The sequence below is a fragment of the Psammomys obesus genome, unplaced genomic scaffold (genome assembly GCF_907164565.1).
Source record: "Psammomys obesus unplaced genomic scaffold, mPsaObe1.curated_primary_1811, whole genome shotgun sequence".
NCBI lineage: Eukaryota > Metazoa > Chordata > Mammalia > Rodentia > Muridae > Psammomys > Psammomys obesus.
This window is the reverse complement of record NW_026596039.1, coordinates 24,118,730-24,130,357: the sequence shown is the minus strand read 5'-3', so window position 1 is coordinate 24,130,357 and position 11,628 is coordinate 24,118,730. Positions and strand designations below refer to the sequence as shown.

Sequence of the window (11,628 nt, the reverse complement as noted above, 5' to 3'; positions counted from 1 at the left end):
ATTGAAACCCACGTGTTCTCATTTTTAGGAGATTATAAAATATACTGGTTGAGTGAAGGATTTCCATGGGATAAAGAATTTGAGTGTTGACCTTGAATACCTTATAGGATCTTTGATATACTTCAGACAATTTGTACACTACTAAAAATCAGGTAGTTATCATTTTTCTTGAATATAACTTCATGTACATAATTTTGATAATTTAAATGCTGATTATCCACTGAAATTATGATACTGTGGACAAAATGAATTTTTAAGTACTTTGAACAATATCTTATTTCTTTATTTTTCACTATTTAAAAACTTCTAATCAAAGATTTCAATTACATTTGGAGCTTGGTTTAAGTTTTTTATGTAGTGTTTTGTTCTAAGGTACATGTTTGAACCACTGAACAAATAAAGTTTCCTATCTTAACTGTCCGCTACTTCAAATACTGATATTGGTTTGACTCTTTGGTGGTGTAACTGGCATGTTACTTGCACTATAGCTGACTTTAAGTCACACATAAATTTTTATACTATTTTAGTATGTTTTGAATTATTTTTTATTTTTAAATTTTGATATAACTAAAGCATTTCCCCTTCCTTTTCCTTCCCTCCAGATCTTACAGTGTATTCCTCTTTTTGCCCTCTCAAATTCATGGTGTCTTTTTTAATTAATCCTTGTTGTTTATGTGTGGAGCAAGGATCCTAAATACATGAATACTACCTGCTCAGTTGCTTTGATGTTAATTGTATGTATGTATTCAGGGATGACCAGTTGTATTGGATTGTCAATTGTGATCAATTGGTGTGCTCTTCTCTCGGGAAGACCATGTCTCTTGCTCTTGAGATTCTTTGGTTGCCTGTGGATCTCTGTGTATTGTCGAGGTCGCCTAAAGTGTAGTCCTTACTCTACATCAAGGAAACTTCTCTTTGCAATAAACAGAGACCATTATAGAGAACAGCAACCAACCAAAATATGGAGTAGTGAAACCCAGTCCCAAAGGATGTGTCAACAGTACAGCTCGACCCCAAAACTCAAGAACATTGACAAACTGGTTCACATAAAGATTTCGAGAGTCAAAGGGTCAGGGAATCGGCTGTATGATTCACCCAGCAATGTCAGAAGCTACACCAATAAAAAGCCATTAACATAATCATGTATGTATGTAAGTATGTAAGTATGTAAGTATGTATGTATGTATGTATGTATGTATGTATGTATGTAGATTTTTGAGGCGGGGTCTCTCTGTGGAGTCCTGGCTACCCTGAAACTCACTTTGTTTTTCACTGCTTTCTCCTACTCACAGAGACTCACCTACCTCTCCCTTCCAATGCTGGGATTTAAGGCATGTGGCATCAATAGAATTATATCAGTTTCCCACCTCATTCTTCTTCCTCCAGACCCTTCCCACTATCCGTCTTCAAAACCTTCCCTTTCATATTCCCTCCACACTCTCAAGTTGATATTCCCTTTTTCCCTTATCATTACTGTTACACACACATCGATAGAGTCTATATATGTATATATGCAACAATACATACAAATAAAATCTGTTGACTAGTTTCTGTTTGTGTTTACTGTGTCTCAAAATAAATAAATAGTAAAAATAAATATAATCTCAATGATGCTTCTGAAGTACGTAAGCTTTTGTAATTTTGTAATTTTATGGCTTTCATCTATGTATAGCATCATTGTGTTTGTGTACTTTGCCTGGCCTTAACCTGCTATGTTGATCAGGCTGGCTTTGAAATCAGAGCTTCCTGTCTCTACCTCCCAAGCACTGGGATATAAGGGACCTACCACCCACTCACTTCTCCTTTTTTACTGTCTTTTTGTATGCAGATCTTGAGTAGCTGAGCATCACTGTGGAGTGTTTGTGGTTGTCATGGCAAAGTCAAAACCAGGAGACAGCATTTCATGACACTGCTCCTCTCTCCTCTGCATCTTACAATCTTTACTTTTCTCCTCCTAGTTCCCCATGTCTTGAAGAGGATTTAATAGATGTCATGTTTAGGTATCTCCCCACTTATTTTCAGCACTTTGAATACTCCTGACTCTGTTTTAAACATCATGCTCCGATATGGAGTTTCACTGATCCAGGCTCAACCAGGACCTGTCTGTGGGTATAATCATAGATATTTGGAAGGCAGGAGGACTAGTGTCTGTTTTAGCAAAACTCAGCAATCTTAGAATAAAACTCTACTCTTGAACAAAAGAAGGGATATAAGAATGACTAATCCTGTACTATGTACTATGTGGTCAAAATAAAACTCCAGCTATGGTGCCATGCTTTCTATGGAACTTGAAAATACACCATAAGAGCAGAAGGCACGGTGGTCTCCAGTGGAGCAGTGCAAATGTTCTCTGTGGCTCTGCTCGATGCTTAGCATTTGTTTAAGATGTGATAATTCCCACCACTGTCTTAAAACTTTTAATGACTTCCTTAATCCTCAAGTTTACTTTCTGGTATAGGTCATCTTGGGAAAATACACATGCTCAGATACAGATTTTGTACTCTTAGCTACGAAAGTTGTCTGAGACCCATGTGGCCTCTTGGTGAGATTTTCCTCTGGGTGTATCTAAATGGCACACAGTAAACCAGGTCATTGATGCCATGGGTCACAAGCTGGTCTATGTCCACTGGGAGGAAGAGACCTGTCATCTTGATCTTGAGTTAGTCATGCCTCCTTCTAGGCGGCGTTTCCAACACACTTCACACATTTGGGATTTACAGTGCCCTGAGAAAGGGCATTCAGCACTCAGTACTCAGACTGAGAGTGAGGAAAACTCTTTTTCTTTTTCTAAGAAAAGAAAAGGAATTCTTTTCTTAGAATTTAAATTTTTTCTTAGTATTTTTTCTCATATCATAAGATAAATAAATATCTATTTTTTCAAAAATCATTATCTTTAATTCATAATATTTTGACTATTTCACCTTTCAATTATCAATTTTTACATATGTTCAAGACAATGATTCAATTTTGTGAATAGCATAGACACTTACAACTTTGTATAATTCTGAAATGATTTGCCCTTTAACTCAAACGTGCAAAAGTCCATGTGTAGATAATTGTAATCTTGACACAGTATTTGCAGTTTTGCAGTTCCTGCCCCCAACGTTCTAATCCTGACGCTATCTGTACATAGAGCTGCTTATAAATTCTTGTCCCATTCTCAGTGTCCTGTTACTCCGCTTTCCTCTTTCAATTCAATTCTCTATTTCAGAGTCCATTTTAATTTTTTATTTATTTTTTTATTTTTTTTCAGATTTTTTTTTTATTATTGTTTACTATCATTAGTTACATTTTATTAACTCTGTATCTCAGCTGTATCCTGCTCCCTTATTCTCTCCCAATCCCACCCTCCCTCCCTCAGCTTCTCCCTGCCCCTTTCCAAGTCCACGGATTGGGGAACCTCCTCCCCTTTTGTCTGGCCCTGTTTTATCAGGTATCTTCAGGACTGGCTGCAAAGTCCTCCTCTGTGGCCTAGCAGGACTGCTCCTCCCTTCGGGGTTGGGGAGGTCAAGAGCCTGCCATTGAGTTCCTGTCAGAGATAGTCCCTGTTCCCCTTAGTATGGGAAAACAATTGGTTATTGAGCTACCACGAACTTCATCCAAGCAAAGGTTCTAGGTTATATCCATACATGGTCCTTGGTTAGAGAAACAGTTTCAGAAAAAACCCCTGTGCCCAGATAGATATATTTGGTCCTTGTGGGGCTCCTATCCTTTCCATGTCATACTAGCTCCCCTTCTGCCGAGGGTTTGGTTATGAGTCTTAGTATCTGTTTTGAAACGCTGCTTGGTAGGGTCTTTCAGATGCCCTCTGCTGTAGACTCCTGTCATACCTCCAATGCATATTTCATTTGTCTTTCTAAGTGATGATTGATCATCTTACCCCGTGTCTGCTTTCTTGTTTATCTCCTTTAGGTGTATAGACTTCATTATGTTTATCATGTCTTGTAGGTCTATATAAACAAGTATATACCATGTTTGTCTTTCTCCTTCTGGGATACTTCACTCACAATGATCTTTTCTAGATCCCATCATTTGCCTGCAAATTTCATGATTTCCTCCTTTTTGATTGCTGAGTAGTATTCCATTGTGTAAAAATACCACAATTTCTTTATCCACTCCTCTGTTGATGGATGTTTGGGTTGTTTCCAGGTACTGGCTATTATGAATAAAGCTGATAAACATGGTTGAGCAAATGTCCTTGTTGTGTACTTGAGCAAATTTTGGGTATATACCTAGCAGTGGTATAGCTGGATCTTGAGGAAGTACTATTCCTAATTGTTTGAGTAAGCGCCAGATTGACTTCCATAGTGGTTGTACCAGTTTACATTCCTACCAGCAATGGAGGAGGGTTCGCCTTTCTCCACAACCTCTCCAGCATGTGTTGTCACTTGCGATTTTCATCTTGGCCATTCTAATGGGAGTAAGGTGAAATCTCAGGGTTGTTTTTATTTGCATTTCCCTAATGCCTAATGAGGTTGAGCATTTCTTTAAGTGTTTTTTCTGCCATTCGATATTCTTCTATTGAGAATTCTCTGTTTAGCTCTGTTCCCCATTTTTTAATTGGATTACCTGGTTTGCTGCTCTTCAGCTTCTTTAGTTCTTTATATATACTGGATATTAGCCCTCTGTCAGATAAAGAGTTGGTGAAGATTCTTTCCCAATCTGTAGGCATTCGTTTTGTTTTGATGATGGTGTCCTTTGCTTTACAGAAGCTTTTCAATTTCATGAGGTCCCATTTATTGATTGTTGCTCTTAGAGCCTGTGCTGTTGGTGTTCTGTTCAGGAAGTTGTCTCCTGTGCCAATGAGTTATAGGCTCTTCCCCACTTTTTTTCTAACCGATTTAGAGTATCTGGTTTTATGCTGAGGTCTTTGATCCACTTGGACTTTAGTTTTGTGCAGGGTGATAAATATGGATCTATTTTCATTTTTCTGCATGTAGACATCCAGTTGGACCAGTGCCATTTGTTGAAGATGCTGTCTTTTTTTCATTGAATGGTTTTGGCTGCTTTGTCAAATACCAAGTATTCATAGGTTGTGGGTTTATTTCTGGGTCTTCTGTTCGGTTCCATTGATCCTACTTTCTGTTCAGAGTCTATTTTTAATCTCCCTCCTAATGTTATTGCATCTTTAAACTCTCAGCTGTTATCCACAATTATTCCTGTAACACATAATCTGTAATCCATTTTCATAATAAAATTTTTCATTATGTGATTATTACTGTGAGATATTTTTGGTTCTAACATATTGAGAAATACTTGTGTAATTTATCTAGAATTCCTAATAATTTTTTAAAAAGGAAAATTTTCTACAAAGAAGCCATGACTTTCAGTGTTATCACCTGCTTCATGTGTGCCTGACAGAGAAAGGTCTGTATTTGTGGGGATTGTGCTATGAGGTTCACTTATGGTCTCGAGGCTGGGAGTGGTGGCACATGCCTTTAAGCATGGCAATTAGCAGGGAGAAGCCGGCAGCTTTCTGTGAATTTGAGACCATCCTGTTCTATACTGATAGTCTAGACATTCAGTGTTACATATGGAAGTCCTGTCTCAAAACAAACAAACAAACAAACAAACAAACAAACAAAATATTTGGAACTTGGAAAATAAAAACTGGCTTTGTTGACCTCCACATGAGTGTGCTCTCTCTTTCTATCTCTCTCAATCTCTCTCTCTCACTCACACATACATAGGCACTCACACACACTTTTCACCCATGATCATAGGTACACACAAAGGGAGCTAGACAGATGATAAACTTTTCAAAATTTTTAGTTTTGTATTTTGAATAATATTTATTATATATATATATATTTTAAGAGATGGTGCTTTTAGTATAAAATTTTTAAGCCTTAATATTAAAAGAACAAAGATTAATAAAAAAATTATATAATTATCTGTTTAAGTTTTATGTTAAATATACAGAGTATTTAATAGTATTATAATTAATTTTTTGTCTCTTTGTACTCCTTTAGATATGAAGAGTCAGAAATTACTCCTACATTTACCCCTACATTCTCCTATAAAATCGTGCTTCCCTAGGAAATTTTCCTAAATATGATCTTCATGTAGTGAGTGTTATGGACACTATATTTATCACAGAAAATTAATAACTGAACAAAAAAATCAAAAGTTAGTCCTAGAAGATTGTGTACTATATTTGTAGGAAGGAAAAGGTGTATCTCTGCTGAGCAAAGGTGCATCTTTTGTGTGGGCAAAAGCACTTAAAAGTAAGAGAATTCGAATTTGAAACCTCAGCATCCAGTAAATGCCTAGTGGGCATGGTAGTCTGCATGACTACTGGGCATGGCAGACTGCCTATTTTTCAGACTCAGAAGGTAGAGACTGGGATCCCCAGAGAAAGTCAGATAGCAAAACTTGATATAGTGGTGAAATCTAGGCTTCACTGAAAGACATTTCCCCAATGAATAAGGAAGAAAAGTAATAGAATATTATTCCTGACATCTGCCATGGACTTCTGCATGCATGTGTTCACATGTGTACATGAAATTATGTGAGTGCATCCCCAAACATGCAAACCTGATAGACGCTTTCATAATAATAACCACACTTGTATTACATGAATGTATTTGTAATTTAACTTCAGCCTATGAAATTAATTCCAACTTAATGTGTTTCTATTAGTGCCATAATTCTTCAGCAGGTATACATGACTCTTAGTTTCCTGTCATCATTTGCTATTTAGTTGGAAAAATTCATTGGGAGGACACTTATGTATACTATCATATCATCATTGAAGACAGATACTTTAACTTCTTCCTTTCCATTTTGTATCCCTTGATCACCATTATTCATCTTCTTGCTCTGGCTAGGATGTCAAGTACTATATTGAATAGATACGGATAGAGTGGGCAGCATTGCCTTGCTCCTGACTTCAGCGGAATTGCGTTGAGTTCCTCTCCATTTAATTTGATGTTGGCTATTGGCTTGCTGTGTATTGTCTTTGTTAGGTTTAGGTATTTGCCTTATATTCCTGATCTCTTCAGGTCTTTAACATGAAGTGATGCTGGAATTTAGCAAAGGCCTTTTCAGCAACTAAGGAGATGATAATGTGTTTTTTTTTTCTTTCAGTGTGTATATATGGTGGATTACATTAATGTTTTTTGTATGTTAAACCATCTCTGCATCTCTGGGGTAAAGCATATTTGAATGACATGTATGGTATTTACATATGTTCTTGGATTTAGTTTTCGAGTATTTTCCTGAAAAATTTTGGATTAATCTTCATAAGAGAAATTGTTCTGAAATTCTCTCTTTGTTGGGTCATTGTGTAGTTTAGGTATCATGGTGACTGTGGCTTCCTAGAATGAGATTGGAAATGTTCCTTCTGTTTCAATTTTGTAGAATAGTTTACTGACTATTGATATGAGCTCTTCTGTGAAAGTCTGGTCTGATCTAATTCCACACTAAAACCGTCTAGCTCTGGGCTCTTTTGGGTGGGAGACTTTTAATGACTGCTTTTATTTACTTGGGGGTTATAGGACTATAACCTATTGTTTGCCTTAACTGGATTTAACTTTGGTAGGCTTGGTCAATTTTGTAGAATACAGGTTTTTGAAGTAAGGCCTAATGATCCTTTGGAATTCTTCCATGTGTGTTGTTACATCCCTGTTTACATTTATGATTTTATTAATTTGCATACTCTTCTTCTGCCTTTTACTTAGTTTGGCTAAGGGTTTTTCCACTTTGTTGATTTTCTTAAAGAACCAACTCTGAGTTTTGTTGACTCTTTATGTTGTTTTCTTTGTTTCTAACTCAGTGATTTCCACCCTTAGTCTGATTATTTCCTGCCATCCACCCTTCTTGGGTGTGTTTGCTTCTTTTGTTCTTGAGTTTTCAGGAGCACTTTTAAATTGCTAGTATGAGATCTCTCCAATTTCTACTTGAAGACACTCAGTGCTATGGAATTTTCTTTTACCACTGCTTTTATTATGTCCCATTAGTCTGGCTATGCTATGCCTTCAATGTCATTGAATTTTAGAAAGTCTTTAATTTCTTTCCTGAACATAGAATTAATTGGCATTGTTCTGATCACTAAGGATAATGAACCACTTTTTTAAATGTAATGGGTGCTTTTTTCTGCATGTTCACCTATATGCCTGCCAGAAAAGGGAACCAGATCCCTATATAGATGGTTGTGAGCAACTCTGACCTTACTAGGAAGAGAACAGTGGACCTCTGGAAAAGCATCCAGTGCTCTTAACCATTGCGCTATTCATTTCACCAGCCCATGGATAATGAACAGTTTTACCAATATTTCTAAGGCATTTTCGTTTCTTCTTTTGAGACCTCTCTGTTCAGAGCAACACCTCATTATTTAATATTTCTGTGATTTTCCAGAGCCATGTAGTTTCTAACTATATTCTAAATACTTACATTTACATTCAGAGTGGAGTTGTCACCCCTTATCAAAGAAGATTGTTTTGCAGAAAACAGAAGCTAATGTAGAAATCCTGTAAGAATACTGTCAAAATACAAGGATTAGATGATCTTGGGGTGCCCTCTCTTGATTGGTAGCTCTACAACATAACATTTATTACTGATGTCTCAGAGAGCAGTTCGGAAGAGAGGTCTGAAATATTGTAAGAGCCAGAAGACTAGAACGAATACTGCAGAGTATGTCATGAGGCTGCATCCATGAAATGTCAACAATATGGTTGTCTAAGCAAGACCTGCATTACGACAACACCAATTGAAATGCCAACACGGTTGGGAGACATTTGACAAGGCTTACACCAAATGAAGGGCTACAGGTTCCCAATGACTGCTGGGAGAGGGATGATCAGTCCTCTCTATGGATAAAGCCTCTGAGAGCTATCAATCCTAAGTAAACAACCTTAAAATCATGTACATACAAGCAACCCTAACGGGACTCAACTGGTTACATATGAAAGTAATGTGTAACATGTGTGTAAATGTGTGTATATCACAGTAAAAATTATAAAAGAAGAGGTCATGAATTTCAGAAAGAATAAGGGGATGGGAAAGACAGGAGGGCCAGAGGCAGAGAGGTGGAGATGATGTAAGTATATTACCAGAGTTTCTTGGCAGACACTCTATCCCAATTCAAATTTGAAAACATAATGTTTTCTTTAGTTTACAGTGGTTGCAGATGACCTTAACTTGGCTGATGTAAGGAAACACTCACCCCAGATGGAGAAGACTCTAACAGATCAAAGGATTATATTCAGGGAAAGACTGTTGAAAATATTTTATTTAGATTCATTACAGTAATATGGGTGATCAGACCCAGAAAGACAAATGCATGCTCCCTCTCATCTTTGTCTTTTAGTTCCAAATCCTCAGATCAAATGGAGGCCATCACAGAAAACCACTACTAGACACAATGCAAAGATCAACAGACTGTGGGGAGCCTGGATCCTATGGCTTCATCCATATCACAGCTCCTGTGTTATGGCTCAGGGAACATTTCAGAAGAGGGGGAAAAGAGATTTTAAGACCCAGAATACCAGTAAGTCTGCTGTAAAAGAGTCCATCTTAGAAATGGCTATACAATAAAACTGGAACAATTTCAATATCAGTAGAGACATTAACATGGAATGGCGAAAGTCTTACGGATATCACTCCTAGACAAAGAATTACATGCAACTAATGATCACTGGAAGAAGGATAATCAGCATCTCTGAGTGTTTGGTTATTATTATTATTATTAATATATTAATAACAATATATTAATATATTATTATTATAGTAACAATATTATTATTAATATAATTATTGTTATTTAAATAATTACTTGAAATCTTTAAACACAGTACAATAAAAGTGCTTAGATCTTTCAAAAATGGTATTTCTAAAAATACAACACTCCATAAAAACATGAACCAAGCTCCAAATGCTATTAAATTTTTTTGATTAAAAGTATTTTCATAGCAAAAAAAATCAAGATAAGATATTGTTGAAAGAACTTAAAAATTCATTTTCTCCACAGTGTCATAATTTGAGTGGGTAATAAATGTTCAATTTATCAAAATTAGGTACATGAAATTGTATTCAAGAAAAATGCTAACTACCTAACTTTTAATAGTAAACAGATTGTGTGAATTATGATGAAGGCCCTAATCAGGTATTCAAGGTACACATTCTAATTTTTTATCCCATGGAAATACTACTGCCAATCAGTATATTATTATTTAATCTCATAAGAATGAGAAGTTGTGGGTTTCAATTCAGCCACAGAGTGCACTTTGAAAACAGGTCATTCTCAATACAGAAAAACAAGAAGTGAATTGTGAAATAATTTTATTATTCCTCATTAGTAAGAAAGGGCAGATGGTTGAGTAGCAGGTGGTTAAAACTGCATTAATTCCCTCCAACCTTGGAATTTTTGTTTGTGCATAAAATCCATAAAGTGTGATGGAGTTGTTTAACCAATAAATGAATACAAAGCAGGTCACCAGAAACAGGATGTGGTGAGTGGCTTTGCTTTCAGGAGATGGCTGGGAGGAGAGGCTTAGGCTGTGGAGGCGCTGGGCTCTCTTGTGGTGTCTGTAGAGGAAAGTCATCTTGTAGCAGCTGGCCCAAGTCATGATGGCCACAAAGAAGAGATCGTGAATGAATATGACACTTAAAAATATCCATGAGTTGCTGTTCCCAAAGTACTTGTTTTGACAGTAAGCATGCAAATATCCATAGCCAACATGAGTAGAATTGGTTTTGGCTATTACAGCTTCAAAGATATATGCATAGATGAGCAGGTTAATGAGCCAGGAGCAAAGTAAGGAAGAAAAAGCCCATGTAGAGAGTTTAGGCTTAAGCCATGCCCACTTAGAATTACTAGGAATGATGGTGATGACTTGAAATGTGCTTATAACACAGGTGGTGCAGATTGACATACCCCGTAGGACTCTGGCCATAAACAGAACTGCCTTACAACCAATATCATCCAGAAGGTTGGATACTCCAAAGGATGCCAGGATATCTGGTATTAATGAGAATATGATGAACATCATATTAACTATTGTCAGGTGCATGAAAACTGAATCTATCAACTTCATAAAATGAGGCTTAAAGAAGTAACTATATAAATATAAAATGAACAGTGATGAATTCCCTATGACACCAACGCATAACTGTGATATGAAAAAGATCCCCAAGATGGTGTCACTTGGAACCATGATGGATGTTACCTCGTGTCAGACTTGTTAGGTTTAGAGTGAAAAATAACTGGACTGTATTATAAAGCTATTTTTAAAATGGCGTTTGTGGGAAAATATACTGACTGACAGCGCAGCACAGAGAGGTGATGAAATACCCAACTCCTTCCTTTTTCATTTTTCCTTCCTTCCTTCCTTTCTCTCCTTTTTGGTTTTTCTTCCTTCCTTTCTCTCCTTTTTGGTTTTTGAGACAAGATTTCCTTGTGTAGCCCTGGCTGGAACTCGCTCTGTAGAACAGGCTGTGCTCAAACTCCCAGAGATCCACCTATCTCTGCCTCCCAAGTGCTGTGATTAAAGGTGTACACCACCACTGCCTGGAGAAAAGTCCAACTCCTTTCTGTGATAGGTCCAGAGACAACAGTTTGCAACTGCATTCCTGGAACTCTTGACCGGCTTGAAAGATAGAATAAAGTGTTAGAAAGCAGGTTCAATC

At 36.9% G+C, this 11,628-nt stretch overlaps 1 protein-coding gene across 1 annotated transcript; it reads right to left on the bottom strand.

Moving 5' to 3' along the window:
• Window positions 1-10,208: 10,208 nt before the first annotated feature.
• LOC129687665 (vomeronasal type-1 receptor 4-like) lies at window positions 10,209-11,156 on the bottom strand. Its single transcript, XM_055622159.1, has one exon. It carries the CDS (start codon window positions 11,154-11,156, stop codon window positions 10,209-10,211), a length of 948 nt encoding a protein of 315 aa, XP_055478134.1.
• Between the last annotated feature and the right edge of the window lie 472 nt (window positions 11,157-11,628).

Coding starts and splice junctions, on each gene's coding strand:
- LOC129687665 (XM_055622159.1), bottom strand. CDS start 11,156: ATGGTTCCAAGTGACACCATCTTGGGGATCTTTTTCATATCACAGTTA.